This window comes from Enoplosus armatus, chromosome 22 (genome assembly GCF_043641665.1).
Source record: "Enoplosus armatus isolate fEnoArm2 chromosome 22, fEnoArm2.hap1, whole genome shotgun sequence".
Classification (NCBI taxonomy): domain Eukaryota; kingdom Metazoa; phylum Chordata; class Actinopteri; order Centrarchiformes; family Enoplosidae; genus Enoplosus; species Enoplosus armatus.
The window spans coordinates 1,586,691-1,611,415 of record NC_092201.1 but is presented as its reverse complement, the minus strand read 5'-3'; the positions used below and the strand labels follow the sequence as shown (position 1 = coordinate 1,611,415).

The 24,725-nt window shown below is 40.7% G+C and overlaps 2 protein-coding genes across 2 annotated transcripts; both read right to left on the bottom strand.

Annotated features, from left to right (window-relative positions):
- Positions 1–1,665: 1,665 nt before the first annotated feature.
- LOC139305096 (interferon gamma-like) lies at positions 1,666–5,622 on the bottom strand. The gene is made up of 4 exons (XM_070929034.1): positions 5,500–5,622; positions 4,783–4,854; positions 2,526–2,783; positions 1,666–1,809 (listed from the first exon to the last, which is right to left on the bottom strand). The coding sequence occupies exons 1-4, from the start codon at positions 5,620–5,622 to the stop codon at positions 1,666–1,668; spliced, it is 597 nt and encodes a 198-aa protein (XP_070785135.1).
- Positions 5,623–13,850: 8,228 nt separating this feature from the next.
- LOC139305340 (interferon gamma 1-like) lies at positions 13,851–15,740 on the bottom strand. The gene is made up of 4 exons (XM_070929311.1): positions 15,615–15,740; positions 14,999–15,073; positions 14,588–14,824; positions 13,851–13,964 (listed from the first exon to the last, which is right to left on the bottom strand). The coding sequence occupies exons 1-4, from the start codon at positions 15,738–15,740 to the stop codon at positions 13,851–13,853; spliced, it is 552 nt and encodes a 183-aa protein (XP_070785412.1).
- Positions 15,741–24,725: the final 8,985 nt, after the last annotated feature.

The following is a 24,725-nucleotide window of genomic DNA, read 5'->3' as shown; positions in this document are numbered from 1 at the left end:
ACTACAGTCCTGTGACTTTAACAAATCAACGCTTGAGTTTAAAAGATGAATCTTGACCTTAGACACACACAGATAAGAAAACAATCTCTCCTCAAGGTCCAAGTAGCTGTTCTGGAGCTTTTCATCACATCTCATGAGCTTGGCCAGTTGTCGTAGAAATGTTCAATTTTCCACTTTTTCTGTGCCCTTTAATGACCTTTATGGACCTCTTGATTATGTGGACATTCATGATTTCACGACAACTGATCAAACTGCCAATGAAGATCATGTGATATGATCTTGAGGTTCCTTCAGTAGACCCTTGAGGTGAGATTGTTTTGTCAAATTGTTTTTGGTGCAAGAATGAAGGTTGAGACTCAACTAAACTCGACTCTCTGTTGTAGAAAACCAAAGAAAAGTCTGAAATCTTGGTGTAATCATGGACCAACTTTAATAATCACATTAAATCAATAACAAAGTGCATCTTATCATCCTAAACAATTATGGCAAGAATCAGAAAATTAAGTTCATTCTGTTTTATTCAGTTGCATATTTGTGCCAATCAATAAATACACAATAAATAATCAATAACAATTATGATTCATTATTAAATATTAATATTAAATAAAAACACCTTAAATACAGAAATAAATATAGAAAATTACAACATTTTAGGAAAATACAAAAATCCCTGAAGAGTACAGTATTTCTACTACAGCTGCAGAGTACCTGTACTGCAGTGAAGTACTTCAGTGCTGACCTGAATGTTCAGAGGACCTGTAGTACATTTAAGTACATCAGCATTAAACTCTGGTGTACTTTGTACTGTAAACATCATCATCATCATCAGTTCTTTTAAGCAGTACAGAGGGGATGATAGTGGGGGGTTCCTGGAGTGACGGTCCTATTTTTATAATTGACAAAAAACTTCTGTGTCATTGTTAAAAAGATAAAGGTACAACGTTGTGTTCAACAACGTACGAAGGCAAATCAAGTGCGATTCCCAGAGATCTCTGCAATAAGAACCTCCAATCAGGGAGCTTAAAATCTAATGAAAATATTGAAATATTGTAAATATCATAATTCACATGTGAAAATATGAATTTCTCCACCACCACTTCACTCCAAAACATTCTGAATTTTAGCCTCGTAGTAGTCGATCCTTTTCCTTCTTTACTGATTGATCTTTGTCGTCTTATTTTTGAGAAAATGCTGAAATATTAAAAAATACTTTACAAGACCACATGTGATTATAAGCTGATAATTAAAGATTTTATAAATCTACGTGGCTGATTTTCTAGGCATTAAATCATCTGCAGTTTTTAAATAGGTAAAGAAATCAAGTATTCCCAGGTGATTGTTATCAGCTCTCTGGATCTTGCAGTGACAAACATTTCACAGGATCAAACCAGCACACTGCTTTCAAGTATCAAGCTCCGAACTTCCTTAAAAATATATATTAATTTTAAATATTTAATTTATTAGGCTTAGGCTGCTGGTTCACTGTCATTGTAATAAATATACATGAAATAATCTCTATAATAACCTCTAAAAACAAAGAAAAATGTAAAAAGTTGGCACGCTGGTTTAAATTTGGATATTTTCTCTCAAGTTGTTTTATCAATTTTAAATCTGTGTTTTACTGTTATTCCTTTTTGCACTTGCTGACTTCAGCCTGTTGGTGTTTCAGGCTCCCAGACGAGTTTTGACCCTCTGTGCTTGCCGGCGTCGCCTCCTCTGCATCCTGAAGTTGTCAGGCAGTGAGCTCGCCTCCTCGTACAGCCACGGCAGCTCCCACAATGCTTTGCTCTGGATGACAAAGTTATCCATCTAGAGGACGATAGAGGAGAGGAGATAAATTTTACATAAATTTTTAACAAAAACAGACCCACAATAAAAAATAACACATCGCAAAGCCACGTTGAAAGTCCCATATAACCTTTAGTAGAGCTTATGAAGGGTTTATGGAGCAGCCTTTGATATGACTTGCTTTAGACCCTACATAAAGCTTCCATAAACTTGCCATAAGCCTTACTTTAAACTGTCTATAAGCCCTACTTAAGTTATACATAAGCCTTCCATAAGTCTTGCTTTAAGCCCTGTATAAGTTGTCCATAGGCATAAAGCTTTACTTTAAATCCTTCATAAACCCTTCATACGTGCTACATAAACCTTCAATAACAGTTCATTTAAGCCTCACATAAGCCCTCCATAAACCCTCTACTAGCCTAACTTCAAGCCCTACGGAGGCCCCCGGCAAGCCCTATTTTAGCCTTCTGTAAGCCTTAAATTAAGTCATACATCAGCCCTCCAAATAAGCCTTCATTAAGCCATTCATAGGCCCTACATAAATCTTTCATAAACCCCCGTAAGCCCTACGTAGTCCCTCCTCGAGCCTTGCTTTAAGCTTTCGTAGGGGTCTCCTTAAGCCTAATACAGTATCATTTCTACCCAGGTCAGAAGGCCAACAGTCAGATCCACGTAAATATATTTTCTGTCTCTCTCTCTCTCTGTCTCTTTCTCAGTGTGAGTCGATGTCTCTCTACCTCGATGTGTTTGAGAGACTGCAGTCCCTGCAGGAGCTTATCCTGCTCATGGTAACGGTGTTTCCTCAGGTCCTGGACCTTCTTCAGGATGAAGTTCAGCTCCGTCCTGACTTCCCCGTCCGGTCCTGTCTCAGCATCACTGCCGGTGCCGGTGCCGGGGGTGGCTGTCAGGGGACTCTGGGTGGGCAGCTGCTTCAACATCTGGCCAAGCAGCTTTTCGTACGTCTCCAAAACGCCACCCATGAACACCCGCTTCATCTGAAGGAGAAACACAATAATAAATACAACATTCTGTTCCTGGTTTCTGGTAGGTGATATTTAAATGTCTTTTTAATTAGACAATACTGATGGTTTTGTCCCAAGAAAAACCGCAGCTTCTTGCAGCACGTTTGATGAATGAAACCAAAGCCTGCTTAAAAAGAAGGACTCAATCTACACTGATGGTATAAAATATGAAAGTACACATTTGTGGTTATGTTGTACCAGCCTTGAGGTGCTCAAAACCCTTTTACATGGTGGAAGAACGGTCTTAACCTTGTCAAAGTCCTGTGTTAAATTTGGTAAAATGTATTTGAAAGAGCCTTAATGGCTTAATGGTTGCAGGAGTTTTCATTCTTGACCATCTCCAGGTGAATCTCGTGGGTATAAGACTTTGGAGAATGTCTTCAGTCTACATGGAAGCAGTTTAATTGTTGCCTAAAACAGTGATTCACCTCAGATGAGTCACATGAGGACGCTAGACGGGGACAAATTCAAAGTTGATGAAATGTAACATCTGTGTGGTGGAAAACAAAATGGGAAAACCCAGAGGGGTGTGTGGCCTTTAAGTCTTGGCTATTTTAAGTTCCCTATGTTCCACCATGAATACCTAAATATGATAAATGTTCATGCTGACTTTACTTTTTTTTTTCCGTCATGACTTTTATAGCATTTCAAAAGATTTCTCAATACTGAAACAAACAAACAAGGAACATCAGTCCAACAGCCAGGTGTGCCGGACTCTCGCCACCGTTGGGCCAAGACAACATCACAATGCCGGTACCAGTTCCAACAGTGGGCCAAAGCTGATCCAAGTGCTGCAAAATGGCCAAATCTCATTCTCACACTCAGCCACAATCTCACAGACTCAACTGTGTCAGAGCTTAGAGAGGCCTTTATACTTTAAATCATTTAGTTTCCAAAAAATCAACATGTACTCTAATAAGTGGTTATCTTTAAATCGTTATCTGATCATCTGAACAGGAAGAGAAAACAAAATCATGCTCAAATTGGCATTCCAGTTTCAAATCTTCAGATCTATGTTTATTTTTAGGGACGAGTACACAACATGAATCCATGCAAGATATCTCAGCATTTAGCAGCTAGTTTGCAAAGCACGTCCCTCGATCTTATCTTACCTAGATATCATCTTGTTAACCACACAAGACTTCACAAAAAGCAGCAAACAACCAACTGCAGCGCTGCAGACTGTGAAGAGTCTTAGGCTGGTGTTTAGTGGTTCGACTCTGTTGGCGCTCAGTACTGAAAACCAACCATGAAGTGGTTTTGTATCACAGTTGATTAAGAGTGAAAGTTTGATTCGCAGCCTGAGAATAGTTGCACAAAGGTTTGCACAATGCAGAGCCAGCAGGAGAAAACCCTCAAAAACCTCAACACAAATTCCAGTGTGATAAAGAAACTGTTGGCGGTGTCAGACTTCACTGTGAAAGACAGAAACAGAGGAAAACACCAGCCAGCTGCTGACTCAGTGATTACTAGCTAGCTAAAGATGGTAGAGCTCAACAGGAGACCATGGAAAGCATCTGAAAGCAGTCCAGTGGACAGAGCCAGGCTAGCTGTTTCCACCTACATCCAGTCTTTATGCTAAGCTAGGCTAACTGCTTCCAACTCATACTTAACACACAGTCACGAGAGTAGCATCAATCTTCTGATCTCAATCTCGGGAAGAAAGACAGCAAACACATTTCCCAAAATGTTGAACTCTTCATTTAAGGTTATGGTTGAGATGTGTGCAGCCTGAGACAATGATGTGCCTTTCAGGTTATGTTCAGGGCAAACTATGAAGCCTGTACAGTGTCTGTCATGTTTTATAGACATTTCTTTGCTTTGGATGTTTAAGGAGAGGAGGCTGTGAGGTTAGAAGATAAACTCCACACCGACACAAACTGCCCACAGACACTTCACAGACACTTCATGTTCCTGTCTGTTGATGCATGGAAGCTAACTTTGTCCAATGATCAAGTTGACTTTAATTTACCTCCATTCTTCCAGCCAGAGGTTCCCTGGAGAAGACGGGCTTCCCGTTAAATCTATCTTTAGGTGGAATCCTCTGCAAAAAAGAGACAAAACATTTTCAGGTCACTGTTCATGTAAATCAAGTGTCTTTCCCCTATTAGCTCTGGGAAAATAACTGTCCTTATTGGTGCATTCAAGGACGCTCTGACATCTGAGATTTCGGGGACATTGTGCTAGCAGATAGAGTCGGTCAATTCTTGCATTGCATTTATAATTTCCTAGACTTTTACATAACAACTGTATTGATGGTGCGTTCAAGGGCCCTGAGATTTGAGTGTCATCTGTTGCAAAGCCATTGTCCTTGAATGCACCATGAAGGACATTGTCACTGCATTACCACATGACTATAATGTAATTCACATAAAGTTGACTAATAATAATGATTGTGGTGGATGATATCTGCAGTTAATGCACAAAAACACCAGAATAGTCCTTTAAATATACATATAATAAATGCTAATGAAAAAAGTGTGTGTGTGTGTGTGTGTGTGCGTGTGCGTGTGCGTACGTGCATGTGTGTTTGTGGTGAGAGCAGAAAGAAGCAGGAGGAAACAGAACGCTTGAACCAACGCTTGAAGTACTGCACTATGATACTATGCCGGTAGTTGTACAAGGTGCAAGTAATGACAGTATCAGTAGAACTAACAGTAGTAGTACTCGCAGTACTGGCAATACTCACATAGTGCTGCAGGAGGTTCTGGATGGTTCTGTTCATCTTCGGAGGGATGTGGGAGCCTGTGACCTGACACACAGACAACCAGAGAGACAGACAGACCACTGCCCTCGCCGTGGCAACCATCATATCACTACTTGTAATGCCCCTGCACGCTAGTCGCCGGTTCGATTCCCAAGCCTGTCCGGGCTCGTGTGACTGCCGGTTTCAATCCCTGTCGGATCCCAGAGTGCGTAAACAGGCCGACTGTAGACCTGTCTGACTGAGTGATGGTCTGACTGTCGTGTGTCTCCTGCCCTGAAGTTGGCTCAAACTGTTTGACTTGTCATGAAAGCTTATATTTAAACTCAGCGAGAGAGTGAGGCGAAGGGGCAGAGAGACATAGACACACACAGGGGAGGGAGAGAGAGAGTTGCAGCGATGATCTAGGTGTGAAAATGTGGTTGTGCAGCAGTTTCCTTTAAATCACCAAACTTCATAGAACTGGGTGAGGGGTCTCCCACTCATGCATGTCACACAAATCATCTGCTCGCTGCAGAAGTGCACATCACCCAATGGTTTTAATGTAATTAATGGTCATACTGGCCATACTGGTAACTGTAATGGTCTCTGACTGAGGCCTGCATTTTCATGCAACTCAGTGGAGTGTATTGAGGTTTGAATAGACGCCATTGGAAAGAGCTCTACCTGAAACAGTTAGGCTGCAGCCTGCGTTGGAAATCTTAATGGAAACCATTACGAACCTCGAGCAATCTACTGCACCTTTGGTTTTATTGGGAACTCTAACGGTTTCTGATGGTGGTTTGTACTTGCAGTGAAGCATGTTGAAAAATGTATCATAGATATCACCAGACTTGTACTTTACAACTGTCACAAACTGTGACGTCAACTGAGGCGCTAAACGTCAAAACTCTGTGGAATGAAGGCGAGCGGGTCGCAGCTCCACTTGGTCCACAGATTTCGGTCCACATGTGGTGTTCGCTGAAATGTTTGTGCATCACCTGAAAGCTGCCTTCAGTAGACGTAGTGTAACATATAATGATGACGTGATATTTAAAAAAAAATCCACATATTTGTGTTAAGGAGGAAAATAAACATCCAAACAAGGAACAAAATGGAGTAATCTGAAGTAAATGTTAAAAGTAATGAGTGAAACAGTTGCATACTGTGGTAGTTTAAAGTAATGAATAACAACAGTTAATAATTAGGTTAATTAGTTAATAGTTAGGCTAGCTAAAAGTAATTCAATTCAATTCAATTCAATTTTATTTATATAGCACCAAATCACAACAAAAGTGATCTCATGACACTTTACAAATAGAGCAGGTGTAGACCGACTCTTTGTAATGTTATTACAGAGACCAACAGGTCCCACCAACAGCAGAAATAGTCAGGTAAAGATGAGCTAAAAGTAACTGAAAAACTGATGAAATAAATAAATAAGCAGTTGAACTTGTAAGTAAGTAGTTATCACCTGCCCAGGGACTACTGAGGAAATTTAGCTATTTAGCTAAAACTCTGGGACAGTCAGTGACTGTCCATCGTCCCTGTAATGTAAATAAAATTGAATTAAAGAAATAAATAGATGTGTGTTGACTCGGATTAGCAGCACTAAATTACTCATATTCACAGACATAACTGTCTGTGATCTGCATTGTAAACATCAGACAAGGCAACGCCAAGAACAACTCGGATCGTTCGCGAACGTAGCATCACTAGCTGTGAGTAAACATATGAAATGGTTGGAAGTATGGATAGAAGGTTCATATAGTTCGCTTAAAGTAACGATAAGCAGTAGAAATAGGACGGGGTTCGAGCTAATCCGATAGAGCATCTCATGCATGACGTGATGCTAAAACCTAGTATTGTAGATGATATTGTGTAACAGTATACGGTGTAATGGATGACAGCACAGCAGAGGCTGAGAAGCCAAACGTGGACAGGAAATAATGTCATGCAGAAGATACCCTGGATGGGTGTGAGGTGTTTCTAGTGCGTAATGCAGAGTGAGCAGTCCCTCGTTTAGTTTAAAGGAAACAGACAAAATATGAGGCTTTTCTTGTCAGCTCCACACACCTATTTATATATCTACAGTCAGTGAGGGTGATGAAGTGAATTACTAGGGAGCAGAAACACTTCAAATATCAGCACAGCATACAGGAGCTGGGAAAAAACCTGCTGCAGGCTGCGTCAAAGGAAGGAAAGTGAAACCAGAGGAGGGTCTGTGTTCAGAGAAAATGTTTTATTGTAAATGAGTGGAAGCTGCTCAGGAGCTTAGTGGGAATGACACCTGGACTAACCTCATTCAACGAGGGGCGTCCAGGAGGTTTTTTGGCCTTTTAACTTTAGCTTCATTCACTAATGGCAAGCCATCTTCACAGTGTTGACCTCTGAGTTAACTGAGAGTCCAAAATGGAGGATTTCGCAGTCGTAGCTTATTAACTGCGTTGCACCATCCAGTTTAATTGAAGCTCCTCTGTCGGAATATAAACAGATAGTTTGAAACAGTCGATGGTACAAATACGTCTTTTGAATAAACTGTGTGACCTTATTGTCGCTAATGAGCTTGCCAACTGTCAGTTAGCAAGCCAGCTAGCTTGAGGAGCTTTTATTTTCTTCTTTAATGAATCTTTATTGAATCAAATACTGGACGATCCTGAGAACAGAAAGAGAGCCATTGCGACTGCCGAGCACTAGCATGTTCTAGTGTCATGTAGCATGTTAGCCGTTAGCTTGCCAGCTATAGTAGTTCACCAGCTAGCCCTGTGAGTAGTCAAATGTCATCAAGCAATTTCCTGGTGTGACTGGGGCAATACTAACATGTGAGGTTTAACTCACAATCAAAACTCTGCTTTCAGAACAACCATCTTACAAGCCATTGTCCCCTGACCTTTGACCTCCTTGTATTGGTGCAGGCGTCGTGGCTCGGCTTAAAAGGGAAACTGAACTCAGAGTTGAGCTCAACAGGAAGGAGACAAAGAAATGCAGGAAACAGGAAGACAAACAGGAAGCAGGCAGGTAGATTTTGGTATTGACATTCAGGTGTGACATGCGTACGTGGGTATCCCCTACTCACACACACAGACACAAACACAGGAAGAGGTTTCACAAGTTTGTCTCTGTTTGGAGGAATTTACAGATTTTCAAATATCAGTCAGAACTTTAATGATCTTCTAATGAATTTCTGCTGAATTTCTGCGAAAGCCCTGAAGGTCTGCTGCCCTGGGAGAGACACTGGAGATTACCCACTTGGCTCTATTATTAGCCAAAAACGATTAAAAAACGCATGAAGTCTGGTGATATTCTATATTTTTCATCTTGTCAACAAACTCACGAAAAGATCTTTGTGTGTGTACACACACCGTCCTGCTGCCCCAAATACTCACTAGAGCACCAAATGTGGATTCATCCGCCGCTGAAAATAGTCCCCAACAAATGCACTATATCTTTTGAAACATGCTCATGTATCTCCTGCAGTCTTTTGAGTGTTTTGTCGGATGCAATAAAGCAGAACATTGAGTCTGTTATTTATGACTGACTACTTTTTTTTTCCCAACAATATATTTATTAAACTTTTTTCATTTACATTCATATACATATGTGCTTCAACAAACAGCACACTTTTTGAAACATGTGTGATAAACAAACAAAAACCACAACAAAAGAAAATCAGTAAAGAAAAAAGAAAAAATATATCTCTCAGACATAAGACAATCTATGTATACATCTCAAAAGTGCAATACAGTCAAGGGCACCTCATCACTCACTTAAGTTAAAACTTATTGTACTGAACCACGAGGTTGACATCACAAATCTGTGGCCCCCATATTTTCTCAAAGAAATCCTGCCTTCCTTTTTGTATATATGTCACCTTTTCTAAAGGAAAGGTTGATAACATTTGTCTCACCCAAAATGTAACGTTTGGCACATTGGTCTTTTTCCAAAACAGTGCGATTGATCTTTTAGCATGTAGAAGACATATCTATCATTATTTGTTCACTTTTGGTGAATTTGGAGTTCTTTGGATAGATTCCTAATATATAAAGAGCTGGATTCCTTGGGATATGCTTTGAGATCATTTTTTCTATAGCTTTACTAACCTCCTCCCAAAAAGCTTTTACCTTATTACATTGCCATACACAGTGAAATAGCGTCCCTTTCTCCTCAGTACATTTTATACACAAATTTAGACTATTCCTATTATATTTACTCAAAATAACTGTGGTAATATATGTTCTCATAAGCCATTTATGTTGTAACACTCTAAATTGTTTACTGATTGATTGAGTGTGAGCTTTGGTACACACTCTTTCCCGGTCCTCTGATGGTATATCCATTTCTAAGTCTTCCTTCCATGCATTTCTTTTATAATCTGAATTTTCAGTTGAATTGAACAGTAACACATTGTATAGCTCTGACACAGCACCTTTACTTGAGCTGTCTTTGGACACAAGCTTTTCTAAATCAGATAATGAAGGCTTGGTTAGTAGATTATTTTGGCTTGTTCTGATGAAGCTTCTGAGCTGAAGGTATTTAAAAAAGTATTTTTTATTTATACCGAATTGGCGCCTAATTTCTTCAAATGTCTGCAAAATAGAATTTAATAGACCTTAATTGTACTGCCCAATAGTACCAAATCATATTTGGACATTTTAGACCTCCTAACTTCTAAGCTCGATTGTTTTTCCATATGAATCCAGTTATCAGCTTTTTAATTTTATGAAAAAAGCCATCGGGTGGAGGCAGTGGGATATTCTGAAACAGATATAACAATTTAGGAAGAGTGTTCATTTTCATTATATTAATTCTACCTAATAAAAGATAAGGGCAGAGGCATCCATCTATTAATTGAAGTTGTTACATTCTCCATTAGCGGTTCATAATTGGTTTTAACAATTGAAGCCAATTTAGGTGTGATTTCTATTCCCAAATAAGTAAATTGGTCAACCACTTTAAACCGAGACACTTATTGGGCTTTCCCTCTCTTTCTCATTTAGTAGTAAGACTGAAGACTTGGTGTTATTAATTGTGTATCCAGAAATGCCACTAAATGATTTTATTAGATCCAGCAGTGGAGGGATGGTTCTTTTCAGATGTGAGATAAACAGAACAACATCATCTGCGTATAACGCCAACTTGTGTTCTGTACTGCCAATTGTTATTTCAGCTATTTCCGCATGCGTTCGTACAGCTATTGCTAATGGTTCAATTGTAAGTAAATAATAGTGGAGATAGAGGGCATCCCTGACCACATCCTCTTTTAATTGATATAGGTTCTGATATATTTTTGTTTGTCAATATTTCTGCTGTAGGTTTGCACTACTCCAAACTTTTACTCCAAACATTTTGGGATGCAGTCTTGGTGTGGTGTGGAAAGGACCGCATACTAACTCAAAGGGAGAATCAAACCTCACTCTGTCCATCTTCGTCTGTCACACTGATGATTCAGTTTTTCTAAACTTTGGAGAAACCTGGACCTTTTTCCTAAGCTGACGTCACCTTTTCTCTCCCCCGAGTGAAAAAAAAGTCCCATCCTCTGATTGGCTTTGAGGGGAAACCCCTCCACACATCACACATGACACCTGCTTTAAAAACTGTGGTTTAAAATACAAGTAAAATCTATGCCGTTCAGTACAAGTGAAGAAAATCAAATATCATGAGACTTCGTCACAACTGAATGTCCTTTTTTCTTAAAGGTAAAGATTAAAGAAAGACAAATAAAGATGTCATCTTGAGCTCAAAGCTTTATTATCTCAGTATCATGTGACTAATTGACTCTATTTCAAACATTTCAGAAAACACATTTCTGACATGTTTTCTGTTTTTTCATTTTCTGTCTTCTGATTTGACAGTTTGTTATTTAATATATTAAAAGTTATATAAAAAAAAAGAGTGAAGATGAAGTGAATTCATTAATTCATTCATTAACGGGGTCGGGGACACTGACTCATTCCTCTCAACCAGAGCTGTAACCGCCGGTCCCTCCTGTGAGCGTTTCCCTGGTTCATGACAGCGTGAGGGCAGGGGGAGTCCCACCACATGGTGCAGGAGCCGGGCCAACACAGTGATGTCAGAGTGATGTCACAGGAATGACACGACAGTAATTCCACACAGAACGTCTGTCTGTCTGCCTGCCTGCCTGCCTTCTTTCTGACTGCCTGTCTGTCTTCTTTCTGACTGTCTGCCTGTCTGCCTGCCTGCCTGCCTTCTTTCTGACTCTGCCTGCCTGCCTGTCTGCTTGCCTGTCTGTCTTCTTTCTGACTGTATGTCTTCTTTCTGACTGTCTGTCTGCCTGTCTGCCTGCCTGCTTTCTTTCTGACTGCCTGTCTGCCTGCCTGCCTGCCTGTCTGCTTGCCTGTCTGTCTTCTTTCTTTCTGACTGTCTGTCTTCTTTCTGACTGTCTGCCTGCCTGTCTGTCTGTCTTCTTTCTGACTGCCTGTCTGCCTGCCTGCCTGTCTGCTTGCCTGTCTGTCTTCTTTCTGACTGTCTGCCTTCTTTCTGACTGCCTGTCTGCCTGCCTGCCTGTCTGCTTGCCTGTCTGTCTTCTTTCTGACTGTCTGCCTGCCTGCCTGCCTGCCTGCCTGCCTGTCTGCTTGCCTGTCTGTCTTCTTTCTGCCTGTCTGCCTGCCTGTCTGCCTGCCTGCCTGTCTGCCTGCCTGCCTGCCTGCCTGTCTGCTTGTCTGTCTGTCTTCTTTCTGACTGTCTGCCTTCTTTCTGACTGCCTGTCTGCCTGCCTGCCTGCCTGTTTGCTTGCCTGTCTGTCTTCTTTCTGACTGTCTGCCTGCCTGTCTGCCTGCCTTCTTTCTGACTGCCTGTCTGCCTGCCTGCCTGCCTGCCTGTCTGCTTGTCTGTCTGTCTTCTTTCTGACTGTCTGCCTGCCTGTCTGCCTGCCTTCTTTCTGACTGCCTGTCTGCCTGCCTGCCTGCCTGCCTGTCTGCTTGTCTGTCTGTCTTCTTTCTGACTGTCTGCCTTCTTTCTGACTGACTGCCTGTCTGCCTGCCTGCCTGCCTGTCTGCTTGCCTGTCTGTCTTCTTTCTGACTGTCTGCCTGCCTGTCTGCCTGTCTGCCTGCCTTCTTTCTGACTGCCTGTCTGCCTGCCTGCCTGCCTGCCTGTCTGCTTGCCTGTCTGTCTTCTTTCTGACTGTCTGCCTGCCTGTCTGCCTGTCTGCCTGCCTTCTTTCTGACTGCCTGTCTGCCTGCCTGCCTGCCTGCCTGCCTGTCTGCTTGTCTGTCTGTCTTCTTTCTGACTGTCTGCCTTCTTTCTGACTGCCTGTCTGCCTGCCTGCCTGCCTGTCTGCTTGCCTGTCTGTCTTCTTTCTGACTGTCTGCCTGTCTGCCTGCCTTCTTTCTGACTGCCTGTCTGCCTGCCTGCCTGCCTGTCTGTCTGCTTGCCTGTCTGTCTTCTTTCTGACGTCTTTCAGTCAGGAGTTTAGGTTTCATGTGTGTCATTTATTCTCTTTTGGATCAGTGAACTGTTGTTTGATGTTTTGGGGGCATTGCTGATCCTGGAGCTTTCAAAATAAAGTGCCTCTGTGCAGCTGCCTGTTCTTATAGAGAGTAGAGTCTACATAACATCATCATCATCATCACTCCCTGCTGTGCTGAGCTGGTGTTTGCTGGTGGGGAGGGACGAGGTCGGAGCCTGTAGACACCGAACATCATCGCTGTTCATATTAATTATAATACAATATAAGAGTGAAGGCCGTCCTATTTCAGTTTAGTTTGACTGTTTCTTTCTCTTTCTGTAGTTCACCGACATCATCATCATCATCATTTTCATATGTCACCAGATTACTATCGATACAACCAAACATCAGCCTGCACGAAACCTGTCGGTGATTTGGTGTGAAAACGTGAGAAACTGTGCAGTTAGAAGCTTTTTGGATCTGTTACTGTAGTATTTATAAGTATGTCAAAGAAAAAGTATTTTAAAGGGTAAAAGAATAGAAAATGAAACTCTTAGTTGGTGCTGATATCTACCTTTATTCAAACAAACAACAAGAAAAATAAATTATGTTAAATTAATCATAAATAAAATACCTTCAATAAATATAACTCAGTTAAGTGACTGGATTGAGAAATGACCTGAGGTAACCCCTTAAATAACAAAATAAATATGTTGAACTGTAGAGACTGAACATGGAAGGCGTCGTCATGGAAACGCATCTTAACTATGACTAAACATAAAAACACTAGATATGAGAAACAAAAGCTACATTTGGAAACGAAGATGAACACAAAACAAATCAACTAAATTAGATTATGCTAATGAGAGAGGATCAGTTGTCATGGAGACGGACTCCCAGCACCTCCTCTTCGTCACAGCTATCGATGATGGCGGCGTTTCGTCGTCAGCGTCATTTAGCCACGGCGGAGCGGGAGAGTCCACAGCTGTGGGAGACCACAGAGGCCGCCTGGTAGACCTCCATGTACTCAGCCAGAGCCTTTCTCTGGACCTCGGGGTCGTCCACCTGCAGAGAGACAGAAAGAGACAGACAGCGTTCATGTCCTGTAAATGTCCATGTTCATAACATTATAACCACAAATCAAATTATTTGGATTCTATTTCTTCAGTAAACTGTTAAATTCTACTTTCTGTACAAGTTTATATCCTTAAAATCCTTCTCCTCACTGCCAGGGAGAAAAAGCTGAAGCCTTTATTTCATTTATTATTTTGATGGACTAAATTTAAACATATTGAGACGTATATATATATATATATATATATATCTTCTTCCTCTGTGCCATAGAGCTCCATTGTTGTCCAGAAACTATTAAACAACAATGAGCCCCAAACACTCACTAGAGCACCAAATGTGGATTCATCCGCCACTGAAAATAGTCCCCAACAAACGCACTATATTCTCCTGTTTGTTTGTTGAAAACTACAGCGAGCAGCTGTTTGAGGAAATCATTGAGCCTTTTTAAACATGAAACTATATGTTTGTGAGGCGTCTTCAGTAGGAACCAATGGGCATGGAGCTGAGAGCCACAGACAGGAAGTCAGACAGTATTAACAGGTGGACTAATGCATTGTTGACAGACAGACAGACAGTCAGTCAGTCGGACAGACAGACAGACAAGTGTCACTCACCTCTATTTTTTTCAGCTTGCTCAGCGCGTCCTCTCTGTCTTGGTTCAGGCGGTTTAGTTCGTTCTTCAGGTCCTCCATCCTTCTCTGGAGATTCTCCACCTGATTCTCCACCTTAGACTTTTCAGTGGAGGTCAGACTGGCCAGCAGAGTCGGGGTCTCGGAGTTTCCCTGCAGGATGCTGGAGAAGATCCGCATGTAGATGTCCAGAGTGACATTCATCAGCTGTAGCTCTTTTCTCTGAGGAAGAAATGATAAAAACAACACTAAATTTAATTGTCGTCATGCTTGATTCTGGTACAAAATGTTATAAATCCAGTTAATGAGAAAATGGCAATGGAGGATGTTTGAGTGAACATATGAATATTATTAGTAGAGATAGTAGAGACAGAGTGTGAGTTTGTTTTTGTGTACCTGGCAGGAGGTGTTGATGTTCCTGATGACAGAAGTGAAGAGAGGATTACTGCCGACCTCCGGCCTTGTCAGCTTCTGAAATACACAAAAAAACACATTTGAATATTTTTATTTCTGTTCAACGTAAACACTCTACGTACTGACTGAAGATTGTTTAGATTGTTTATGTATTCTTTGACTCTTTTCTTTATTCATTTTATTAATTTGTTGAAATTGTCTTTTTGCATTTTTTTTGTCATTTTGTTTTTAAAAAGGTGTATTTATGTGTCAGGTATGAATCTATTTTGTATCAGCATTCACACCATGGTGTTGTAATGGCACCAGACATTTCCAAAGATTTGCCCCGCTGCATGGACCAATATTTCCAGGACACCTGATGTGATTTAACATTTTAACCCCACCGCTGTGATAAGTGTAGTAACATTAGAATAAACAAAACGTCTTTAACAAAACATCATTAACAGGAACACAACATTTTAACTTCTGTGTAATCTTAAAGACAGGTTTGTTGAATAAACCTTACAGTTAGCAGTTAAACACATGCAGAGGTTAAACTGCGTGGAAAACTATAGAGGATCTATAATTGAGCCCTGTGGGACGCCATAAGTAAACTCACCAGCACAGCTGTGATGGACCTGTGTGTTTCTCTCTGGTTGTTCGAGATGAAATGTAGAGGACTCCCAAATGCCAACACAACTCCCAGTAAGACCAGTAGAGACACGGAACCACAGCACGGAGACATATCGGACCACTGACTTCAGCTACTGTAGATTGTCTTGCAAAAAAGATCGTCCTCAGAAAAAAGCTGAGAAGGTTAAGAGTGTGATGATGAGTTGTCTAATCACTGATACTCTCTGTTGACCTGTGGGTCTATATATACAGCTGTCTGTATCCCTGGCTGTGTCATTGTGTGTCTGTGTGTGTGTGGTTGTGCATGTCTGTGGTCTGTGGGCTTTCAGCAGCAGCACCAGAAACAGCAGCATTGACAACAGTTTTCTTCTAAAACTCACTCAGCTGCTGCTAAACATGCACACACAGGAGACTCCCTGGTCAGGTTTCCATTCACTTCCATTCACTGAACACATACGCATGCACAGAGTGAGGAGACTCCCTGGTCAGAGTGGTTTAACTGGAGGAAGACCAGTTCATCAGAATGCATGTAGAAACCTGTGTGTGTAGTAGCTAACCTAAGGTTACCCAGTTGTGCCAGTAACTTCACTGATGTGTGCGTGAGTGGTTCCAAGAGAGTGCATAAAACCTCATCTAAGCTTTATGAAACTATACAGTCCTGTTTGCATTTTGTATGCAAGCTTTCGTGCATGTAGCTGTTTGCATGCGCAGAGTGTCTGCAGGTACTTCAACCATCTAAAAGAGCATGAAATCAAAAATATTTCCCCTCATTTCAACTTTAATGTTTTTGTTAAATTTTCTATTGTTCAAATGTGACTTCGCCAATTAGTTAATTGACTGAAAGATACTGAAAAATTCTAATTATTAGTTAATTGCGTCAGTCATTTTTCAAGTAAAAACATCCTCTGGTTTCAGCTTCTCCAATGTGAGGATTTGATGCTTTTCTCTGGTTTTTGTAACTGTGTGTCGGTCGAACAAAACGAGAAAAACAAGAAAATGTCTGTTATCGAGGCATGATTGTGATCTTTTACTATTTTATTGAACAAATATTTAATTGATTAAATGACTGAAAAACTGGGCATTCGTGTGCAGTCATACAAATTGGATTAATGGGTTCCAGTGGTGCAAGAAGTATTGAGATCTTTTACTTCAGTAACAATAATAATAGCAGCAATACCTCAACATGAATATTCTCCAATAGAAGTAAAACTCCTGCATGCTAAACTGTATTTAGGTCTAGAAGTATTATCGGCATCACATACATAAAGTATCGAAAGTATAAGTACTCATTATGCACCAGAATGGCTCCTGTATTATTACTATTATTATTATTATGTGTTGTGTTACACGTTTGTTATTACTGATGCATTCATGTCTATGCATCATTTTAGTGTCGTAGCTGGTCGAGGTGGAGCTTGTTTTTCCACTAGCTGTTAAATCCACGTCTTGTCATATGTTTTAGGGGCATCAAGCTGCAGAGACTCATCAGGGGCCATAACATGCTCCGGTTATTCCACCAGTCATCTCTATAGAGCAAATGTAGTGAGGGGAAGGACACAGAGCTGTTGTAAAAAGGTCAAAGAGGTTGCAGTTAACTTGAAGGTGTGTGGACCCCCAAAGCTGTGATCTTTACATGCAATGTGTGAATCAGACAGATGTGGAGTTCTTGATGGGCCTCTTTTGATGGAGCTAGGCTAGCAGCTTCCCCATGCTTCTAGGCTGTGTGCTAAGCTAGGATAAACACATCCTGGACTTGTCTTTGATGAACACTCAGACATGAAACTGAAACAGTCTGACTCTAATTTAAAACATGTTTCAGTTTTAATTCTTGGATTGTTTATACTCGATGTGTCTTTTACTTCCCCTTTTAATTGTTTTTATTGTGGAATATAGTTTTATTATTTTTTATTATAATTTTTATTACATGGGTATTTATCTCTTATGTTCTGTAGTCAGCGTTGGTTGATAAGGAAAAGAGAAATAAGTGAATTAGTTTGGATCAGAAATCAGAAATACTTTATTGATCCCTGGGGGGAAATTGTACACAGGTAGAATGTGTATAAATCCATGTAAAAGTAGGTCTCATTGCTGCATTACCATTATATGGCCATAAGTATGACATACAATACACATGTGTATATAATGATATTTTCAACATGCGATGATAACATGTCCTTGTTGGTTGAGCTCCACAGTAAAAAGACACATGCAACCTGTGACGAGAGGTCGCAAGTAGAGCGGAAGGTTCAACATCGGTGAAAAGACTGAAACCAGCATTAATGCCCATGGTGTCAGAATAATACCTTCAGCTATCACATATAGGTGTAATATTCATGTGTCCACATACTTTTGAAATGTGACAGGTTGAATTATGACCGCAGCCGGGAGAAATGTGTTCATCGTTGTGGGCAGACATGCTACTACTCTGGTGGAAATATGATCGCAGGAGGTAAAACTGCTGAAAGTAGAAGCGCCATTGCAGCAGGAAGAAAAAGCATCCTTGCATCATCACGGCTGGTGGAAACGCCACCACAAGGCGTACAATGAAACCTGAATCATCACTGCGGGTAGAAATGCCATTACTGTGAGTAGAAAAATCATTTCTAGGGATTCCCCAATAAACTTAATTTGGCCTTTAATTCAAATCCGTCACAGTCTGCCTCTCTCCTCACCTCAGTCACCTCAGTCATTTTCCACTCACCTCTCCTCTGCTTCACCTGATTGCCGGCCACACCCACGTTCGTACCAGAACTGTTCACCTGCCCCGTACTCACCTCCACCCCGATTCGGCTCAGCTGAGCCGAGCTCCCGATGCGCCGCGGAGCCTCTGGGGGCTAACGGCCAGAAGTAAGACCTGCATTGTTTCCAGTTTTATCTGTCTGCATTATCCCCTGCACGTGCTGAAAATAAAAGTCATTACCAACCATACCTGCCTGTAACTGTGCTGCAATTGGGTCCCATACCTACCCGTTACAAAATCAGACTCAATGAGTATTTTAATATTTTTATACACAATGCAGCTGTACAATGCACAACTCGGGTATACTAAAACAAAAAATATTGTAAATTCACTCCATTTGCCGCTACCCCGAGTTTCCCCAGCTCACCACTGTTGTGACCATGGCAACAACAGGAACAACACCAAGGAAATAATGGAGAAGCTCATCTCTGTGTCTGCTTCTGGTATCATATTTCCCTGAATTATATGACACACATTCACCAGCGTACCAAGAAATCAGTTTGAAAAAAACAGGCCTTAAACTGCAGCTTCAATGTTGGATGTGCTATTACAGTAAAACAGATCATAGGCCACTAAACTGAATTTTAACAGTGTCTTGTTGATTTCTTCTATTTTCTGCTACAACCCTAATTCTAAAAGTGGATTCAAACATAAACAAAAATAATATTGAGTGCTAGAAAGAATTGTGTGTCATCTGCATAATGTAAAATATTAGATGGATAGCAGTGTTCAGTTTTGTGTCTGATTTTGTTTTAGTTTTAGCGTTAGCGTGCAGTCAGACAGAAAACAACCGCGCATCAACACACATGTTAACGTTCAATCATTCCTAGAAAGCAGTGATCGCAGTGAGCAGAGGGTTTGCATGGAGATGACGTTGCTAGATGTGTGTTACTGAAAAGCAGCAGATTATTCAGTCTTACTTCAACTTCCTTAACGTTGTCTTCACTATCAACAATCTCCGCCGCGATTAGAAACTTGTAGGAGAAAACACAAGTAGCCAATCACAGTTCTTGTCTCCACATGGTGTCTCAGTAGCCACTGTAGCCCCAATGTGTGGTTATAGTTTTTGTGGATCGTCAGCTACGCTGTTGCTACGGTGGTTATGTGCATAGGCTCCGTAATCCCTTAAATATAAATCTAAAAATCCTCAAAGTTGACAGTGGTGTAAAACGTACAGGTACATACATGTCCTAAATATAAATGAGATAGAATGCAATTTAAGCTTTGTTTGGTGATGTAGCCTTGACTGTCTTTCTGCAGTCAAAGTGGAAGCTCTGCTCAGGTTTAAAATGACAGATTTCCAATGGAAGTTCTGCAATTGATAAGCAAAATCAACATACCAATTTTAAAAGTTAATGTGAAAAGAAAGTTCACATTGTGCAGCTTCACATTTAGGGTTGAGATATTCACATTCATTTTGTAGATAAAATCTGAAATATAAAAACCAATCTGTTTTTTTTTTTTGCATGAATTGAAAATCCTGTGACAAAGATGAGTCAAATGATTTTATGAGGATAAGCTTTTTTTTTTCCTTTTTTACACGCGCACACATATGCTGGCTTTCTAAGTAAATGTTAACTTAACTGGAATTAACTGGTCGTCTCCATTTAAAACAATCTCCTCTGTTTGTGTTTCCTAGAAGTCTTACCCAGACAGCCTTTTTTTCCTGTGGGCCAACCATCAATATACACACCACACACACACACACACACACACACACCACATCCTCTTCTGCGTGGTGGAGGGTTGAATTTCCCACCTACAAACACATCACACTCTTATTGTATAATGCCATCATCTCACTGCCCCATGATCTCCGACATGTTGCCTCTTCTTTGTCCCTTCTGGATGAATTATGGAACGATATAAGGATGTTGAAAAAAGAAAATGTTTATAGAAATGGAAATAAATTGCAAAACAGAGAAATTATGGTTTTAGCAGCAGTTAGCATTGGAGCTATTTGTTGACCAACTGGTGCTGTGTGCAGTGACTGCTTCGGTATATATTTTCCAATAGTTCAGACTCCAACTGTATTGAACTTTTGAGTTTTTCGGTTTTCAAGTATTAGGCGTTGTTCAACTTTTATGCAAGAGTACTTTTATTTAGTGGGCATAGCACACTAGCAACATTGAGTCTCCCGAGCAAGGCTGTGGCTATTTCCCAGCAGCTACTGGTGCAGATCCACTATGTACCGAACTTGACAGGATATCAGTAGAAACGATTTGTTTGTTCATTTTTTTCTATATTCTATATGACAGCTTTGGCATCTTTGGAAACTGTGTTTTCTTCTTTTTTGATAGTGCTAGGCTAATAGTTTCCCCCTGCTTCCAGTCTTTGTGCTAAGCTAGGCTAAACATGTCCAGGACCTGTGCAGGATGAAACTATTATCCATCTTCTTATCTGACTCTGGGTAGGATGTCAACAAGATGTCAAATAAAAAGCTGCTTTAATCTTTTTTTTAGGCCTCGTGGGAGGAGATGAACTCCAAAACAAGCTGTTATGGCTAACGTGTTCCACATCCAGCAGACACAGAGCTACATGATCATCCCATTGGACTCGTCTTTGTGTCACCTGATGAATGAAGTCCAGTCTTCTCTCTCTGTTAGCTCTGTTTTTGGTCTCCTCCACCTCCGGAGGGAAACATCGGTCTCTTTAGCTGCTAAATGCTGCACTATGTTCAGCAGCTGGTCTCTAACTGAGTCTGTCTGCTGTTTGTTGCTGAGCAGCTTGTGTACTGTGACTCTATCAGAGCTTGTTTGATGAAAACAGCTGCTGCTGGAATCATCAAACCATCAAAAACTTTTCTTTGTTTCTGGGATCAGTTTTTTCACCCCGAACAATATGACTCTGCAGTGGAGCTGACTCAGCGCGGTGATGTTGGTGATGATGCGTTCAGTTCAGTGTTGCGTCAGCCCGTGGGGGCGGAGCCACGGGGGCAGCGATCTCGCTGTGAGTTTCATCTGTCGTCCCAACGACTTAGTGGGAGTTTCCACTGAAAGGTAAAAGAGCGGATCATGACTCAGTTCCACTTTTAGGTGAACTGAATTCTGAAACTCAAACTCCAAAATCCAACCGTTTGAATTTAGGAGACGCGTTTCCTTGTCTCTTCTCTTCTTTCCTTTCTTTGCCTTTTCTTTTCTCCTTTCCAACTTCCTTTTTTTACTCTCCTCTAATTTCAATTATTCTCCTTTTTAAAATGTATTTTCTTTCCTTTCCACTCATCATCTTCTCCTTTCTTTTCTAGTTTTCTCGTCTTTGTTTCTGTCCTGTTTCCTCTTCTTTTAATCCATCCTCCCCTTTCCTTTTCTTTTCCTTTCCTCCTTTCTTTACTTTTCTTCTCATCCTACTCTCCCTTTTATTAGCCTCCTTTCTTTTCCTTTCCCTGTTAAGACATAAAGAAATAACCTCATGTATATTCATGTGTCGTGGTACCAAATGTGAACCAGCAGAGGGAGACAACAACCAAAACTGACAGCCTACCAATTAGAAACCAACACCAGTCAACAGTGATAAAGATATAAATCTAGTTTATTTCACTGAGAATCTGATTCACATAAATATAGTTACAATAATTTATATAAAAATATCTTCCTTCGTATTGTTGTAAATTCAATATATTAAAGTTTAATGCGTTTAACACTCTGGCATCTTCAGTGAATACTCAAATACAATAAATACTTTTGGAAAAATAACTTATTTTGTAAATAAAGCTACATTGAAACATTCAAAACACTAATCAATACTTAAAAGAATAAAATTCAAGACCTTTCAGAGGCTCAAAGCCAGACAACTGACGATGTTCATTGTGAACTATTTTCGCTGCCAAAACAAATTCCAAAGTAACAGATCAGTTGCAACAGATTTTAAAGTGGGTTTTGGGTCCACACGCATCCAAAACCGGAGGAGAAAACTGATTTAAAACATTCTGTTGAGCTGAAGATTTTAAATAATAAATGATGAAACGAAATGTTCCTGCAGCAAAGATCTAATTTTAACACTGATTTTTAAAACAATAGCAGAAAATAATAAGTCCTAATGGTGATGATGCTGGTGGAGGTGATGATGACAATACTGATGATGATAATGTTGCTGTTTATGATGATGATGATGATGATGATGATGCTCTACAGGATGTAGTGCTGTGCCAGCTCATCAATCCACCTGAGGATGAAAGTGAACTCTTCGACGGCCTTCATCGCTCCTTCGTCTCTCCTCCTCTGCAGACAGGCACTTAGTATTATTATAGAGCATATATTTATAATCAGACAATACATGGTATTACAGTATAGTAGTAATTTGATTACTAGTGCCATTAGTATTACAGTAGCAATAGCAGTATTAATGGTAGTAGCATTAACAACCGCGGCAGAAGCAGTAGTAACAGTATCAGTGGTAATAGCAGTCGTAGTAGGAGTAAATGTAATTGTAGTATCAGTTGTCGTAGTACCAACAGTAGCAGCAGTAGTAGTAATTCTATTGGTAGGAGCAGTAGAAGTAGTAGTGGAAGTGCATGTAGTAGTAGTAGTAGTAGCAAGAATAGTAACTGTAACAGAAGCAGTAGTAGTAGAAGTAAATGTAATATTAGTAACAGTAGCAGTACTAGTAGGCCTAGTAGTAACAGTAGAAGTAGCAGTAATAGTAGCCATAACACGAGTAGAGACAGCAGTGGCAGCAGTAGTAGTAGTAGAATAAGTACTGTAAACAGTAGCAGTAGTAGTAGTAGTAGTCGTACAATCTGTAAATATTTACCTTTTTAATTTTTCTTTCCAGTTTCTTGATGGTTTTGAACCATTTTGACGGTTTAGAGGAAGAAACCTGAACACAAAGTACACAAAACCAGATCAGGATCACAGTCAACGTGTATTCTGAGTGTATATTTCTGAGCATGTGTGTTTTTATACACTCAGGTTGATAGTTGTGTACCTGCTGCAGTGTGCGTTTATAGTTGTGTACTCTCACAGTGCCGCAGCATGTGTTGCAGTGTGTGTTTACAGTTGTGTACTCACGCAGTGCTGCAGTGTGTGTTTATAGTTGTGTACTCTTGCAGTGTTGAAGTGTGTTTATAGTTGTGTACTCTCACAGTGCTGCAGTGTGTGTTGCAGTGTGTGTTTATAGTTGTGTACTCTCACAGTGCTACAGTGTGTGTTTATAGTTGTGTACTCTCGCAGTGCTGCAGTGTGTGTTTATAGTTGTGTACTCACGCAGTGTTGCAGTGTGTGTTTATAATTGTGTACTCACGCAGTGCTGCAGTGTGTGTTGCAGTGTGTGTTTATAGTTGTGTACTCTCGCAGTGCTGCAGTGTGTGTTTATAGTTGTGTACTCTCGCAGTGCTACAGTGTGTGTTTATAATTGTGTACTCTCACAGTGCTACAGTGTGTGTTTATAATTGTGTACTCTCACAGTGCTGCAGTGTGTGTTGCAGTGTGTGTTTATAGTTGTGTACTCTCACAGTGCTACAGTGTGTGTTTATAGTTGTGTACTCTCGCAGTGCTGCAGTGTGTGTTTATAGTTGTGTACTCACGCAGTGCTGCAGTGTGTGTTGCAGTGTGTGTTTATAGTTGTGTACTCACGCAGCGCTGCAGTGTGTGTTTATAGTTGTGTACTCACGCAGTGCTGCAGTGTGTGTTGCAGTGTGTTTTTATAGTTGTGTACTCACGCAGTGCTGCAGTGTGTGTTGCAGTGTGTTTTTATAGTTGTGTACTCACGCAGTGCTGCAGTGTGTGTTGCAGTCGGTACAGCAGGTCGTTGTAGTGGAGGGGGAGGAGATTCTGGACGACTTCTCTGCTGAACACACTCCTCTGGTAGACATCAATCACTTCCCGCATCTCCAGCCAGCCAATCGTACGCTGAGAAGAAGAGAGCACGTTTATACAGAGCGCCTTCAGGTGCACTGACGTCCCACCTGCCTCAGGATGTATTCTGCCTGTTTTGTGTTCAGTTGTTACTTTTAGTCTAGAAAATTCAAGGAAGTGCAGATTACATTTTTATAAGCTTCAGCCTGCGAAAATCTAGTGCTGCAACTCCACATGTAAAGTGAAACTAACGCGAATGTGTGTGCTGTCACCTCCTAACGATCCCAGTATGCTGTTTACTGATGCTGTATGCTGTAGCACACTCCAGATCAGTGTCATTTAGTCAGAAGTTGTCAAGCTACATTAGCAGGAAGTTCCTCTCCACTTCATCGCTAGGCAATAAGACAGATCAGATTCTGACATGTTATGTGTGTTGCCTTACAGTCTTGTGCAATAGTCTGTACTGGGCAATACAATTTAAACAAGATAAGCAATGATTCTGGATTGTGGAAACCCACAACTAAAATATTTCCTCCTTGAAATTCAAACTGTCCGTATGTCAGCT